This window comes from Eulemur rufifrons, chromosome 30 (genome assembly GCF_041146395.1).
Source record: "Eulemur rufifrons isolate Redbay chromosome 30, OSU_ERuf_1, whole genome shotgun sequence".
Lineage (NCBI taxonomy): Eukaryota > Metazoa > Chordata > Mammalia > Primates > Lemuridae > Eulemur > Eulemur rufifrons.
In genome coordinates, this window is record NC_091012.1 from 68,036,603 (window position 1) to 68,054,030 (window position 17,428).

Consider the following 17,428-nt stretch of genomic DNA (forward strand, 5'->3'; position numbering starts at 1 on the left):
AGGAAGACACACCTGCCTAACCGCGTGGGTTGAGTGAATGTGGGAGCGAGCCTCTTAACTAGTCAGGCAGGGCGGGATAGAAGTAGGCGCCTGCTACTCTTGGGGAAGAGGAAAGCTGTGGCTCCCTCCTTGGTCCGAGGGGTCGTGGTGAGAAGTGCTTCTGAAGAGTGGCCCAAGCCCCTTTTTGTCGCGCCTCTCCACAGGGAGCGTCTTTTGGCTGGCTGCCCTGGAACTCTCTGGCTGGTTTTGTTTAGTCCCAGCTGTCCCGCCCATCTCTCCCGCCCCCGCCATCCCGGTGCCTTCGTCCCCGAAGCTGCCAACCTCTCTCGGCTGGAATCGCGGGCCAGGCAGGACCCTGGCAGCAGACGGCATCCAAGAGTTTGGCGACATCTGCCCAGGCGGGTTGGCGCCCTCCCCGTTGTGCCTCTCACTAGCAAAGTTTCTCTCGGGAGAAGCAGCCTGTCTAGCCTTTTGTTGATCCTGCAGAGCGCGCGCACTCTGTTTCTCTCCCTGGAGACTGCGCTGGTGGACAGAGCTGTGGCAGTACCCCTGCCCCCGGCCCGGCTGTCTCGGGGCGGGGCTCCCGGAATCCGAGCAGCCATCCTGAGAACCCTGGACTCAGCGGCGGTCCTGAGAGAGTGAACGGGCGAGCGGGCGAGCTAATAGCCACAACCTAGCAGTAGCCAGGATACCTGGGCACTGAATCCCCAAAGGGACTCTCAGGCTGAGCCCCCTCTTCTGCCCTGGCTCGGTTCTCCGCTGACTTGAGAGGGCACACTGGTCAAGACTCCTTACGAGGCGCTGCTGACTGTCGGTTCCCCAACAGTGTGGCTACCCCCTGCCTGGGGTCTGCGAAAGGAGCTGCCAGGGAAGCAGCTGTTCTTTCTTATGGCTCTTCATGCGCCTGGAATTGGACTCCAGACTGGGAGCTGGGCTGCTTGCTTTTGTCTTGTCCAAGTTTCACAGCACACACGTTGATTGGAATCCTGGGCCAATCAAGAGCCAAGTTCAAAGTGGTACTCCCGGGCTCTCCATCCCAGACTCCAAGTCGAATTTGTGTCTAGAAGAGAGGGGTCTCCTGCTCTAAACTAGTGGATCTCCGTTCCATAACTGGACTTCACAGAGTACTCCTCACCGATACCTGGACTGCAGTGGCTACAGGGTTCTATTGGGCATAGGTGGTAGGGAACTCTGAACACCAGACCACAACACTCAGGAAGAACCTCGACAATGGACAGAGTTTATGAAATTCCTGAGGAGCCAAATGTGGATCCAGTTTCATCTCTGGAGGAAGATGTCATCCGTGGGGCCAACCCCCGCTTTACCTTTCCATTTGGCATCCTCTTCTCTACCTTTTTGTACTGTGGGGAGGCTGCATCTGCCTTGTACATGGTTAGAATCTATCGAAAGAATAGTGAAACGTACTGGATGGCATACACTTTTTCCTTCTTTATGTTTTCATCCATTATGGTCCAGTTGACCCTCATTTTTGTCCACAGAGATCTGGCCAAAGATAAACCGCTATCGTTATTTATGCATCTAATCCTCTTGGGACCTGTTATAAGGTGAGCAACTTTTTAATCTCTTCTCCATCCTCACCCCTGCTCCAGACTTGTGCAGAGAAAGATGAAACTAATATTTACAAGATTGTTACATGCCTGTAATCTAATCGATTCTCCCATTCCCTCCCACTCTTGGCTTCCTTGTCTACCATCCAAAAAACTTATCTGAAATCTTAAATGCCACCATGATGAACATGTGGCATGTACCTATGTTCCAAAACTATGAATGCTGTTGATAAGACTTCATTAGACAATGTTTGCTGTCTGGATTTGGGTTCTAAAAACTAGTATGGAACCAAAAGACGTGATCACCGTGTGCACACAGGCCATAGCTGCAGAGTGTGTAATTTTGACTCTGCCTTCTAGCTGCTCTGTAAATTGGATGAAAGTCCGTCCCCCACGCCACCACCTTCCATCACATCTCACATTCCGTTTCTATACCCTGAGCTACTTGGGCTGGTGCTACTGCTATTTTCAAGTTTTCCCAAGTAATTTGACATCTGGAAAAATACCTTAAACCATCTGTGGTAATGTGGTACCCCCAGCCCAATGTAGTTCACTTTTCTGTCAGTTCACCAAGCTCCTGTTTATCTCTTTTTTTTTTTTTTTTTTTTTTTGAGCACCAGTCTCCCTCTGGTGCTCAGGCTAGAGTGCCCTAGTGTCAGCCTAGCTCACAGAAACCTCAAACTCCTGGGCTCAGGCAATCCTACTGCCTCAGCCTCCCGAGTACCTGGGACTACAGGCATGCGCCACCATGCCTGGCTAATTTTTTCTCTATATATTTTTGGTTGTCCAGATCATTTCTTTCTTTTTTTTTTTATTTTTTTTTTGAGACAGTCTCGCTCTGTTGCCCTGGCTAGAGTGCCGTGGCATCAGCCTAGCTCACAGCAACCTCAAACTCCTGGGCTTAAGCAATCCTCCTGCCTCAGCCTCCCAAGTAGCTGGGACTACAGGCATGCACCACCATGCCGGGCTAATTTTTTCTACATATATTTTTAGTTGTCCTGTCATTTCTCTCTATTTTTAGTAGAGATGGGGTCTTGCTCTTGCTCAGGCTGGTCTCGAACTCCTGACCTTGAGCGATCCTCCCGCCTCGGCCTCCCAAAGTGCTAGGATTACAGGCGTGAGCCACCGTGCCTGGCCCTGTTTATCTCTTTGTATATTTCTGCAATAAAGGCACATAATTGGGAGGGGGCAAAGGAAGATAGTCCATCTCTCTATGTGGATGCAGTAGCACAATGTCATAGTATCAAGCATTTCCATTCAGATTGCCTTGAAGGGAAGAGAATGTGGTTAATCCTAGGGAGACAGGTATCTGTGTCAGCAGTCTCATATGGATGCTATGGAGTTTTCAAGGTAGGGAGACATTACAAAAACTTATGAGTTCTGGCCGGGTGAGGTGGCTCATGCCTGTAATCCTAGCACTCTGGGAGGCCGAGGCAGACAGATTGTTTGAGCTCAGGAGTTCGAGACCAGCCTGAGCAAGAGCGAGACACCGTCTCTACTAAAAATAGAAAGAAATTATATGGACAGCTAAAAAAAATATATAGAAAATTTAGCCGGGCATGGTGGCACATGCCTGTAATCCCAGCTACTCGGGAGGCTGAGGCAGGAGGATTGCTTGAGCCCAGGAGTTTGAGGTTGCTGTGAGCTAGGCTGATGCCATGGCACTCCAGCCCGGGCAACAGAGCGAGACCCTGTCTCAAAAAAAAAAAAACAAACAAAAAAAAGTCCTTTCCAGTTCTGAGTCTTTGAAGTTAAACTATAAAAGGAAGACCTCATCTGGAACTTGGAACCAAGAGTTTAAATATGTCACTAGAAGGCCGGGCGCGGTGGCTCACACCTGTAATCCTAGCATTCTGGGAGGCCGGGGCCGAGGCCGGAGGATCGCTCGAGGTCAGGAGTTTGAGATGACCCTGAGCAAGAATGACATCCCGTCTCTAAAAAAAATAGACATTATCTGGACAACTAAAAATATATATAGAAAAAATTAGCCGGGCATGGTGACACATGCCTGTAGTCCCAGGAGGCTGAGGCAGAAGGATTGCTTAAGCCCAGGAGTTTGAGGTTGCTGTGAGCTAGGCTGATGCCAGGACACTCTAGCCAGGGCAAAAAAAGCAAGACTCTGTCTCAAAAAAAAAAAAAAAAAAAAAAAAGATGTCACTAGAAGAGCCAGGAAACCATTCTTCTCTCCTTTTTCAAATGCAAATTGAGTTAACTGAGCAAGAGCTCTCAACTTGCAAATTTCAGCAAGTTACCAACCCCCCATCCCCCACTCCACCCCTGTTTTGACTTAACCTTTGTTTGCTTTGTGACCTCCCAATCCCTTTTTTATTTCAACCCTCTGTATGTAGTGTTGAGTACTGTTTTTCATTTTTATCCGTTAGCTTCTGCTAGAAATGATTGGGAAGCATTTAAAACCTCCGGCAGCTAAGCCCACAGCAGGGAAAAAAATAATTAAAAACTCATAAATTATACTCTTGATTTACTTATTTTCAAGGCCAATTACTTTTTAGGTAGTTAGGAACTTGATTTATGCTATGAGGCACATGAAGGTGTTTGTAGGGCCTGGCTCCCTTAAATAAACTATAAGCACACTTCTGGAAATGAAAATGTACTGTTATTTACTGAAGCTTATAAGCAAGACAAACACTATTACTTAAACCAGTAAATAACCTTAAGAACAGAAGCATAAACAGCATTTCATGCCACCACTTCCCCTGATATTTTATTCAGCAATAGCACTGATGGGTTTGAGTTAAAATCTGAAATCTTTGGTTGAAATTGCACTTAGGCATTTTTCCTGAATAGGAAGAAAGTGTTGCTTTTTCTTCTCTGTTCGTTCGTTCGTTCGTTCTTTCTTTCTTTTTTCTTTTTTTTTTTTTGAGACAGAGTTTCACTCATTGACCTGAATAGAGTGCCATGGTGTCAGCCTAGCTCACAGCAGCCTAGCTCACTGCAACCTCAAATTCTGGGGCTCAAGTGATCCTCCTGCCTCAGCCTCCTGAGTAGCTGGGACTACAGGTGCACACCATGACACCCAGCTAATTTTTCTATTTTTAGTAGAGACGGGGTCTCGCTCTTGCTCAGGCTGGTCTTGAACTCCTGAGCTCAAACAATCCTCCCACCTTGGCCTCCCAGAGTGCTAGGATTACAGGTGTGAGCCACCACACCGGCCCCTTCTCTGTTCTTTCTTTTCATCTTTTTCTCTCCCAGGTCTTAGAGTTTGCCCCTAAAAAGTGGAAGTTTCAAACTACATGCTTCAGAGTGGTACACATGCATCAATGTCAGGGTGATCTGTCAAGAATGGCAGGCAGCACATGTTTCAAACCTTCCTATCTGAAGCCAAAGCCTAGAGAGCATATAAATCTCTGAGCTTGGCTTTGGTCTATTTTTCTATTAAATTACATTGCTGTTATTATTATTCTCTCCTCCCATAATTTCTCACTCTGTATTCTTTTCTTCCTTCTCATTCTTCCATTTACTCAGCAAATATTTATCAAATACCACTATGTGATAAGGGCTGTGAACAAGATAAACACAACCCTCGCCCTCAATCTATTGGGGAAGATGTCTTAATTTCCAACACAAAGGTTCTTCCTGTCATAAGAAATAGTCCACAGTTTCTATTCATTTCAAGGTGGGTGGGGGAAGTGGTAACTGGGGCGTTCCAAAACAAGATGTTCTAGTTGCTACTCTTCTAGTCACTACATCAGAACTGCTAATGACTTCAGATTTACATGGGGGAGATGGGAAGGATGTAGTAGGAAATGTGATCTTATCACTATTTCAAGGATGATAGGCTCTCATAAGGATGTTTTCCTTTTTGTAAAGAAAGAATCCACTTTAAAAGGCTATTGTCGGGGGCACCGTGGCTCATGCCTGTAATCCTAGCACTCTGGGAGGCCGAGGCGGACAGATTGTTTGAGCTCAGGAGTTCGAGACCAGCCTGAGCAAGAGCGAGACCCCATCTCTACTAAAAATAGAAAGAAATGATCTGGCCAACTAAAAAATATATATAGAAAAAAATTAGCCAGGCATGGTGGCACATGCCTGTGGTCCCAGCTACTGGGGAGGCTGAGGCAGTAGGATCGCTTAAGCCCAGGAGTTTGAGGTTGCTGTGAGCTAAGCTGACGCCACGGCACTCACTCTAGCCCGGGCAACAGAGCAAGACTCTGTCTCAAAAAAATAAATAAATAAATAAAAATAAAAGGCTGTTGTCCCCAAACAGATCAAGAGGCACAAAAAGTAACCTTTACAGAAATTTTTTGAAATTCCCTAGGTATATTGTTCATTTGGTTCTGAGTTGTCAAGGCTTTTAAGTACCTTTGTTGCTTAAGTGGCTTCCTGTGTATATGAGAGGTTTTTCTCCTGATCCCTCCCAAGACTTTTTGGCTGAGACAGTTAATAGTTGTTGGTGCTTTCTTGAAAAAGCAGAACCTGAAAACTTTGATTAGGGAGCTGAATGCTTTGAATAAGGAATGCTTTTACCTCAGGAACTTGAGATGCTATGAAAACCGAGACCTTTTGGAACTTTCATCATTCTCTCTCAACATAGTATTGGCTTTTACGTTCAAGGCACTTTTCTACCACAAGCCTAAATCTTAAAAAGACAAATCAATTCCTTGAGTCCTCAAAGAAATACTTCTAAAATGGTGTTCTTAGGTCAGTCAGTGACCAAACAAAAAAAGGATCAGCTCATGTAACTTGCAGAAGACATGACCAACCCTTTGACTCATGAGAAATGAGCAGAACAGAAGAGAGAAAATGGCAAAAAGTGGCACAACTTCCCCAAGTTATTTTATCCCCTCATTACAACCTCCTTTCCCAGGACAGCTTTAGTTAAGTTCCCATGATGCTTTACTTCTGCAGATGTTTGGAGGCCATGATTAAGTACCTCACACTGTGGAAGAAAGAGGGGCAGGAGGAGCCCTATGTCAGCCTCACCCGAAAGAAGATGCTAATAGATGGCGAGGAGGTGCTGATAGAATGGGAGGTGGGCCACTCCATCCGGACCCTGGCTATGCACCGCAATGCCTACAAACGTATGTCACAGATCCAAGCCTTCCTGGGCTCAGTGCCCCAGCTAACCTATCAGTTCTATGTGACCCTGATCTCTTCAGAGGTTCCCCCGGGTAGAGGTGAGTGGGGTCAGGAGAGGGGAGGGCTCCACTGAAATCAAGGGTCTTAGAAGTCTAGACCCCAGCTGTCAATATACTGGCCACTAGCTTCATGTGGCTATTTAAATTAAAATTAAATAAAATTTAAAAGTTACTTTCTCAGTAATACTAGGTACATTTGAAGTGCTCAGTAGTCACATGTGGCTAGTAACTGCTTTGTTGGACAACATAGACACAGAACATTTCCATCATCGCCAAAAGTTCTATTGGACTGGTAGATAGTCAAAGAATTTGGAGAGTCAGACATCCCAGGCCTGTCAGATTGCTTAAACTGGGATAACCTGTATAGACTAAAAATGCCACAGATAAACCCTCTCTGGGTCCAGAAGAAGCTAATAATATGAGCAGTTAGTAGGATATGTTCCCCTGCCCAGAGTGTTTAAATTATGCTGTTAGTTTTATTTTTGTATTTCATTTGTTTAGGGATGGCTGTCTTTAATAAGAGGTTCCCAAATATTACTGATCATCAGAATCATGTGGTAACAGAATGGGAGAAAAAACCTGCAAACTACCCATGTAACAAGGGATTAATAACTAAAATATATAAGGAGCTTCAACAACTCAATAGGAAAAAAAAATCAAATAATCTGATTAAAAAATGGACAAAGTATCTGAATAGACATTTCTCAAAAGAAGACATACCAATGGCCAACAGGTATATGAAAAAATGCTCAACATCATTAGTTGTCAGAGAATTGCAAATCAATACTACAATGAGATATTATCTCAGTGCAGTTAAGATGGATTTTCTTTTTCACTCTGTTGCCCGCACTAGAGTGCCGTGGCATCAGCCTAGCTCACAGCAACCTCAAACTCCTGGGCTCAAGCGATCCTCCTGCCTCAGCCTCCCAAGTAGCTGGGACTATAGGCCTGCGCCACCATGCCCAGCTAATTTTTTCTATATATATTTTTAGTTGTCCAGCTAATTTCTTTCTATTTTTTTAGTAGAGACAGGGTCTCGCTCTTGCTCAGGCTGGTCTCGAACTCCTGAGCTCGAATGATCCTCCCGCCTCGGCCTCCCAGAGTGTAGGGATTACAGGCGTGAGCCACTGTGCCCAGCCTAAAATGGCTTTTATCAAAAAGACAGGCAATAACAAATGCTGGTGAGGATATAGAAAAAGGGGAACCCTCATACACTGTTGGTAGGAATGTAAATTAGTGCAACCACTATGGAAAACAGTATGGAGGTTCCTCAAAAACTAAAAATAGAACTACCACATGATCCAGAAATTCCAATGCTGGGTATATATCCAAAGGATAGGAATTCAGGCTGGGCGCTGTGTCTCACACCTATAATCCTAGCACTCTGGGAGGCTGAGGCAGGAGGATCACTTGGGGTCAGGGGTTGGAGACCAGCCTGAGCAAGAACAACACCCCATCTCTACTAAAAATAGAAAAAAAATTAGCTGGGCAACTAAAAGTAGAAAAAATTAGCTGGGCATGGTGGCGCATGCCTGTAGTCCCAGCTACTTGGGAGGCTGAGGCAGGAGGATCGCTTGAGCTCAGGAGTCTGAGGTTGCTGTGAGCTAGGCTGACGCCACAGCACTCTACTAGCCTGGGCAACTGAGTGAGACTCTGTCTCAAAAAAAAAAAAAAAAGGATTATCTGCACTCCCATGTGTATTGCAGCACTAGTCACAATAGCCAAGAGGTGGAATTAACCTAAGGTCCATCAGCAGCTGAATGGATAAAGAAATTGTGGTGTATATACACAGTGGAATATTATAAAGCCACAAAAAGAATGAAATCCTGTTATTTGCAACAATGTGGATGGAACTGGAGAACACTATGTTAAGTGAAATAAGCCAAGTACAGAAAGACAAATCTCTTATGTTCTCACTCATGTGTGGGAGCTAAATATTTAAAAAAAATTGATCTTATGGAGACAGAGAGTAGAATGACAGTCACCAGAGGCTGGGAAGGGTAGTGGGGAATGGGTGGGGATAAAGTAGGGATGGTTAATGGGTACAAAAATGCAATTAGATGGGCAGATAGAATGAACAATATTTGATAGCACAACAAAGTGGCTATAATCAATAATAAGTTAGGGTATACTTTAACTGAAAGCATAGAATTGGAATGTTCCTAACACAAAGAAATGTTAAATACCTGAGGTGATGAATACCCTAATTACTCTGATTTGATTGAGTCACATTGTATGCTTGTAGCAAAACATCACATGTATCCTATGATGATATACAACTATTATTTACCCATAATATTAATAATTAAGGCCGGGCGCGGTAGCTCACGCCTGTAATCCTAGCACCCTGGGAGGCCAAGGCAGGAGGATTGCTTGAGGTCAGGAGTTCGAGACCAGCCTGAGCAAGATCGAGACCCCCATCTCTACTAAAAATAGAAAGAAATTAGCTGGACAACCAAAAATATATGGAAAAAATTAGCTGGGCATGGTGGCACATGCCTGTAGTCCCAGCTACTCCGGAGGCTGAGGCAGGAGGATCGCTTGAGTCCAGGAGTTTGAGGTTGCTGTGAGCTAGGCTGACACCACGGCACTCTAGCACAGGCAACAGAGTGAGACTCTGTCTCACCAACAGCAAATATATATATATATATAATTAAAAAGAAAAAGGGAAAAAAACAACAAAAAAAGAGAAAAGAATCATGTAAGTTTCTTTTTAAAATTACTTTCCCTCCCCAGACATGATCAATCCCAGAGGATGGGGAGGCCAGGAATCTCTATGACTAAAAAGTTGCTTCTGATCAGCCACGTTTGGTAACCACTGATTTAATCATTTCTGCCAATGCCAGTGGAGAGGAAAAAAAAAAGGGTGTGTGAGGAATACTAATGAGAGTCAGGGCCTGGCCCAAGTTCTGACCTTCACTATGATCTTTGGAGGAAGTTACAAAACAATCATTGCCTTAATTTCCCACTTGTAAAAAGAGGGATCCTGAAATGAGTAAGACCTCTAGAAGAGGATGAAATGTGAGTCATTGTTTTGAAAGCTGAGAAAAAGTGCTGTTAATGAGTTATAACAGCCTGAGATTTGCTTCATCTGCTTGAGCAGGAGCTGGCATAGGTGTGGATACAGCTTTGGACTATTTCCTTATTATTAGGTGCTGACCCTGTTTGGCAAATTCCCACGTCTCAAATAAATGTAAGGAGGAAATTTTCCCTCTTTTTTCTTTTTCTCCACTAAGAATTGTTCCTAAAATTCTGTTGATCTTGAAGCTTTTCACATACATATAATTGACAATAGTTTGAAGAGAAAACTCTTTGTAAATAATGATGCTTTTCCATCTGAGAATTTTAAGGGTCATCAGATCATTTAATTAAAATATGTATGCATTACAAAAGTAATAATGGCCAAACTGAGTGACCTACAGGTAATTATATATGCACAGAAAATTTCTGGAAAGCTGTGTAAGAAACTACCTCTAGGAGTGGGTGGGAATGAGAAGTCAGCAGACTTTTACTTTTTACTTTAAATTCTTCTGTATGGTTTGAAAATTTTTTCATGATCATGTATTACTATTTTTGGTCATCATTTTTTTAATTTTAAAAATCAGACATGGCTATGGTAAAAATTCAAAACCATACAGACTAGATATAAAATTAGGAAATGTAATCTCACTTCTCAAAGTTAATCTCTGTTAACCATCCAGTATATATTCTTCTGGACTTCTTTCTACTATGTAAATATAAACATATATACAACATATATATGTATATGTTTTTGCCCAAAAATGTACTGTACAAAACATTCTATTCAGCAATGACTTTTTTAAAAGTACAGTATGCCAATACATCTTTTTTCAACAGCTATTTATAGGTACATATATAATATATAATAATAAATATACATAAATAATATAGTAGTTAATACATGAAATATGTTTAACATTTATGTAATATGTATAAATATATATATATATATTTATAGGTGTTCTATCTGTTTTTAAATGACCTGATTTTTTAAGTGCTAGAATAGTGCACAGTAAATGCATCTATTACACTTTTGGAAATGGGAAATGATGATGAAGAAGAAGGAGGAGGGAGGGAGGAGGAGGGAGAAGAAGAAGAAGGAAGAAGACAGCTAGAAGGTAGCATTTGCCAGGTTCTAGGGGCATTTCTCTAAGCCCTTTACATGCAATTTTTTCATTTAATCTTCACAACAATCCTATGAGATAATTATTATATCCCCATTTTACAAATGAAGAAACAGAAGCACTGAGAGGTTAAGTAAATTCCCCAAGGTCCCATAAGTAGTAGGTGGCAAAGATTGGATTGGAATCCAAGGTGTCTGCCTTCAAAGCCTATATTTCTAACTATGGCAGTATTTTGATCTATTATGGCATGAGTCTGTTTGTAGGGAGGCAGATGGAAAGCATTTTTACATTTTTGACAGCATCAGGTTTTCTTCCTCCTATTATACCACTATCAGTAAATGAGTTCTAATGTAAGGGAAAGCATCGCCACACTTGGCTATATGTACGCTCTGACATTCATTCCCAGCTCCACAAGAAGCGTCAGCTCTTGAGGGTGGCACTTTGAGTGGTTTAGAAGGTCTGGAGTAGCTACTTTGAGAGTCTCTCATTCCAGTCTTTGAGATTCCAACACTCTGCTTACAACTGAAGAAAAACTCAGAAACAGAGCTGTGCTTCCTTTTGGATTTTCCTGGAGAAATCTTCACTTTTCTTACCGTTTCGTTGACATTTCCATGCATCTAGTTTTTCTGGGGCCAGTGTCATTATAGGAACAGAAAGCTCCAGCTTTTCTTTTGGATGAGTATTCCTTAGGCTTCCCACTTTCTTTGAGAGCACTAGATTTTTCTTAGTAATCAGTATCCTTTGACATAAAGGAAGAAAAGGAAAGGGCCATCTGTGTGATCTATAGTTGAGGTTTAGGTAGAGCAGGTTAGGGAGCATCCTGCTCTAACATGTAGTGCTAGGGATGCCATGGGCTAGGAAACAGGAAATTTTTGAGCCACTCTGCTGGAATTTCAGGGATTCCTAAAGCAGGGGGGTAGATGAATTGATGTTGCTGATGACGCATATGAGCAACTCTAGAGTAGCTCAGTGAATTGGGAAACTCAGGCACATAAATAGATATTCAGTGATTTCCACAAGCTGTCACACAGCTGAGCCAAGGATTTCTAATCCTAGGTATTTCATGCTGCTCAGAAGTCTTCATTAATTCCACAAACATTTATTGAGCACCTACTATGTGCTAGGCAGTGTATTAGGCTCTGGGAATACAGCAGTGAACTAAATAGACACAGTCCCTTCTGCCCTCATGGAATTTCCAGTACACTTTCTTTTGTTTGTTTGTTTTACACAAGGACCTTGGAGAATGAAGTTTTTTTTTTTGTTTTTTTTTTTTTGAGATGGAGTCTTGCTCTGTTGCCCAGGCTAAAGTGCCCTGGCATCAGCCTAGCTCACAGCAACTTCAAACTCCTGGGCTCAAGTGATCCTCCTGTCTCAGCCTCCCCAGTAGCTGGGACTACAGGTATCCCCCACCACGCCTGGCTATTTTTTTCTATTTTTAGTAGAGACGGGGTCTTGCTCTTGCTCAGGCTGGTCTTGAACTCCTGACCTCAAGCGATCCTCCTGTCTTGGCCTAGGCAGGATTACATCCAGGACATATTTTGTCACTGGAGTTAAGCATTTAGAAGCACACACAAACAAGGTTAATTCCTTGAAGAAAATATACATCAAAGAAGGGATTTCTATTAGCAAGGGCATTCTCTATGAGTTTCCTAAGACTGGATTTTTTCAGATAGAGTTCTCTCTGCCTTATTTATTTATTTATTTATTTTGAGACAGAGTCTCGCTTTGTTGCCCGGGCTAGAGTGAGTGCCGTGGCGTCAGTCTAGCTCACAGCAACCTCAAACTCCTGGACTTAAGCGATCCTACTGCCTCAGCCTCCCAAGTAGCTGGGACTACAGGCATGCGCCACCATGCCTGGCTAATTTTTTGTGTACATATATATATATATATATATATTAGTTGTCCATATAATTTCTTTCTATTTTTAGTAGAGATGGGCTCTCGCTCTTGCTCAGGCTGGTCTCGAACTCCTGACCTCGAGTGATCCACCCGCCTCGACCTCCCAGAGTGTTAGGATTACAGGCGTGAGCCACCGCGCCCGGCCTGCCTCATTTAATGTTAGCCCGGAAGCCTGCTTCATCGAGTAGGTCTGCCTGATCCCTTTATATATGTACTCTTCTCAATGTTAGTCGTTTTTTTGAAGTTTATTTTGTATATTTATATACTTATTAAAGTAGTGCAGTATATGTTCATCATGGGGAATTTATAAAATAGAAATGTAGAAAAAAGATTTTAAAAACTGATATAAAACTCTATTACCCCAAAAAAGATATTTTGGTTCTTTTTTTTTTTTTTTTGTGCATGCTATTTTTTTTTTTTTTTTTTTGACAGAGTCTTGCTCTGTTGCCCAGGCTAGAATGCCATGGCGTCAGCCCAGCTCACAGCAACCTCAAACTCCTGGGCTCAAGCAATCCTTCTGCCTCAGCCTCCCGAGTAGCTGGGACTATAGGCATGCGTCACCATGCCCAGCTAATTTTTTCTATATATATTTTTAGCTGTCCAAATCATTTCTTTGTATTTTTTAGTAGAGATGGAGTCTCGCTCTTGCTCAGGCTGGTCTCAAACTCCTGACCTTGAGCAACCCTCCCGCCTCTGCCTCCCAGAGTGCTGGGATTACAGGCATGAGCCACCATGCCCGGCCGCTATTTTGTTTTATTGTATATATTTAAGGTGTACAAGGTATATATGTATACAATGATATATGTGTACATTGTGACATGATTACCACAGCCAAGCTATTTATCTGTCAGCTCACATAGTTGCCATTCGTGTGTGTGTGTGTGTGTGTGTGTGGTGAAACACTTAAGATCCACTCTCTTTGAAAATTTCAAGTGTATATTACATTATCAACTATAGTCACTGTGCTGTACATTAGATTTCCCAGACTTATTCATCTTGTAACTGAAAATAAAGTTTGTACTCTTTGACCAAAATCCTCCTGTTTCCCCCAACTCCCAGCCCCTGACAACCACCATTGTACTCTGTTTTTATGACTTCAACTTTTTTTAGATTCCACATATAAGTGAAATAATGCAGTATTTGTCTTTTTGTGGCTAATTCATTTCACTTAGCATAATATCCTCTAGGTTCATCCGTGTTGTCACAAATGCAAGGATTTCTTTCATTTTATTGCTGAGTAATATTCCATTGTATGTATATATACCACATTTTCTTCATCTGTCAACAGATACTTAGGTTGTTTCTATATCTTGGTTATTGTGAATAAAGCTACAATGAATATGGGAGTGCAGATACATCTTCGAGATACTGATTTCATTTCCTTTGCATATGAAATGAAATATACCCAGAAGTGGGATTGTTGGATCGTATGGTAGTTCTGTTTTTAATTTTTTGGAGAACCTCCATACTGTTTTCCATAATGGCTACACCAATTTATGTTCCCACAGATGATGTACAAGGGTTCCTTTTTCTCCACATCCTCACCAATATTTGTTAATTGTCTTTTTTTAATAGTCATTCTAACAGGTGTGAGGTGATAGCTCATTGTGGTTTTGATTTGCATTTCCCTGATGACTAGTGATTTGAGCACCTTTTCATGTATCTGTTGGCCATTTATATGTCTTCTTTGGAAAAATGTCTATTCAGGTGTATGCTATTTGTTTACATAGCTGTGATTGTATGTGCATCTTCTCTTAACTGGGGCTCTCAAGTCTCACCTATCATCTCTCTGGACCTCTGGGTGTGAGTATAGGCTTCACCACCAACATTAACTGATTGTTTTTTCTCTTCCTTGTTTTTTTTTTTTTGTTTTGTTTTGTTTTGTTCTGTTTTTCTTTACAGTTGTGCTAATGGTCTTTTCCCTGATATCTGTTACCTATGGGGCTACCCTTTGCAACATGTTGGCTATCCAGATCAAGTATGATGACTACAAGATTCGCCTTGGGCCACTAGAAGTCCTTTGCATCACTATCTGGCGAACATTGGAGATCACTTCCCGCCTCGTGATTCTGGTGCTCTTCTCAGCCACCTTGAAAATGAAGGCTGTGCCCTTCATAGTGCTCAACTTCCTGATTATCCTCTTTGAGCCTTGGGTTAGATTCTGGAAAAGTGGTGCCCAATTGCCCAATAACATTGAGAAGAATTTCAGCCGAGTTGGCACTCTGGTGGTGCTGATTTCCATCACCGTCCTCTATGCTGGCATCAACTTCTCCTGCTGGTCAGCCTTGCAGTTGAGGTTGGCAAACCGAGATCTTGTTGACAAAGGTCAGAACTGGGGACATATGGGCCTGCACTATAGTGTGAGGTTGGTAGAGAATGTCATTATGGTCTTGGTTTTTAAGTTCTTTGGAGTGAAAGTGTTACTGAATTATTGTCATTCCTTGATTGCTTTGCAGCTCATTATTGCTTATCTGATTTCCATTGGCTTCATGCTCCTTTTCTTCCAGTATTTGCATCCGTTGCGCTCACTCTTCACCCATAATGTAGTGGACTACCTCCACTGTGTCTGCTGCCACCGGCACCCTCGGGCCAGGGTTGAGAACGCAGAGCCATCCTTTGAGCCTGAAGCCAGGCAAAGCATTGTCTGATCCTATCTTCTGGGTATTTGAGGATGGGTTGGGGATTGCCAAAAGCAACTATAACATTGAAGGAGAGGATGAGGCTCATGGGTGAGTACCCCATCAGGACATTTTCTTGAGTTTTCTGTTAAGCCTATCTGAAGAAAGAGCAACCCCCAAATACGTTTTTTTAAAAAAGATTTACTGCTATGTTTGGACACGGGGGGTATCCACTATATAGTTGGAAGGGTCAGAAATACCGTTCACATCCCTCCTACCCAGGTCAGTTGGGATAACTTACCTCTTAGCACCTTGGGCTCTCTGTGGCCTTCCAGCTCTGCCCATTTGCTTGAGGCATGGCTGAGCTGAATGAAGACCCAGAATCCCACTAGAATATATCCTGAGTGATCAGAGGATGTGACAACTTACTAGTTACAGATGCCTCCCAGGAAACAGTCTGACTAATGTGGAACCTGCAACTGTGAGTGTGGCTGGGGTCTTTTAATTCCAATGAGAAACTCCCTGGCTAAGAGAAAACCCCCACTATCAAAAGAGCTGATCTTCAAACGAATTAGCTCTTGTTAAGGACTCAGCAAGGACCTCTCTTTTCAGTGTCCTTCATAGGCACACTGTAAGGAGGGAGTGCAGAGTAGGATTCCTTCAGGGCATAAACCAGAATGACTCTTTTTCTCAGGGACCTGCATGGGCCTCCAGCTTGTCAAGTGGAATGGCTGAGTGAAAGCCCTCATGTAGTGCCTCATTAACAGGGATTGCCTCCAACCCAGCTTTTCTGTACTCTTGGCATTTTACTACTTGGTGTGGACCTCAGAGAAGTTGAACTATAATTGAAAATGTTTCTGACATGTGGAAGAAATGAAGACTGCTTTGTGTTTGCTACTGTCCTGAGTATTTTGTTGATTTGTTTTTTCAGGGGAGAGAGAAAGTAATAATGGCTGAGACATCACCTTCATGTTGTTTGGAGTTGGGATGGGTGGCTAACACTCTAAGGTAAAGCGAAGGTGGAGGAGGAAGACCAGATCACATTAAATCTTCAATCAGTACTGGTTTCTGCCCACAGGATTTTATTTTCTAATAGGGAGCATATGTTTATCAACCCTCTGCTCATTCCTATACTCCCAGTGGATGAATACATGTCTCCCTTTCTCATGTATCTCAATGTTTACATCTCATATCAGTTGGGTATTTTGATGGGAACATCAGCTGGATACCTCTGAGGTAACCAAGGAATCGAGGTTACTATGGCCACTGCATATTTGGCCTGGATATGCTAACATTTAGCTAACTAATGCTTGCCCCTCGCAGACCAGGAAAACAGGAAGAATTTCTAGTTGTATGGACCATTTGTGGCCACCACAATGCTTCAAGGAATTGTAAATAATCTGACCTAAGGCTTCCCATCCCCATCCAGTTTTACTCTTGAGATCATGCTAAGAATTTATCTTCAGCCCTTTTCCCTCCTTTTATCCAGTATTGGGACATTATGTTGGGGGAGCTCCTTCTTCTAAGTCACAGTGCTATTAACTAGAATTATTCTATTTCCTGGTATGGCTAGTGTGGTTTTCCCAACTTTGGCCACTGTTTGGGGATAAAAGGATTGGATACTTATTTTGGGGGAGAGTGTAATGGCTTGCTTTGGGGCAGCAGACACTTTCTTTTTACACTCCAACTCCCTCATTTCATTTTTCATGATGAAGAAACTTAGGTTGTTGTCATATAAAGTTCACGCTGCTGTCTTCTGACTGTGTTATTCAAAGTGAACTTGAAAGAAATAACTTATCAGACCTCCAGGAGAACCCACCGCCTCCTTGGAATTCAAGCAAGAATTTCTCCCCAGTAGTCACCAGGCCCTCAATTAAGAGCAGGAGCTGTGTGGAACAATAAATTTGGTCCATAAAGCCATGCAAATCAGCTGCTTAAGCGGTGGGTGCTATGGAAACGTAGAGAGAGACACAAACACTGAGCCAGTCACTCCAACTAGAGCTAGAGTGGAGATGTGCAGGGCAGAAAAGTGTACCTCAGTACTGGACCAGGCAAAATTTTCCCTCTACGTATCTTCCCCAGCCTCCTGACTTAATATCCTG

General features: G+C 42.8%; 1 protein-coding gene across 1 annotated transcript; it reads left to right on the forward strand.

The window, feature by feature from the left end:
• Positions 1–626: 626 nt before the first annotated feature.
• On the forward strand, positions 627–16,217 carry XKRX (XK related X-linked). Its single transcript, XM_069463861.1, has 3 exons — positions 627–1,565; positions 6,435–6,703; positions 14,611–16,217. The coding sequence occupies exons 1-3, from the start codon at positions 1,231–1,233 to the stop codon at positions 15,354–15,356; spliced, it is 1,350 nt and encodes a 449-aa protein (XP_069319962.1). The 5' UTR covers positions 627–1,230; the 3' UTR covers positions 15,357–16,217.
• Positions 16,218–17,428: the final 1,211 nt, after the last annotated feature.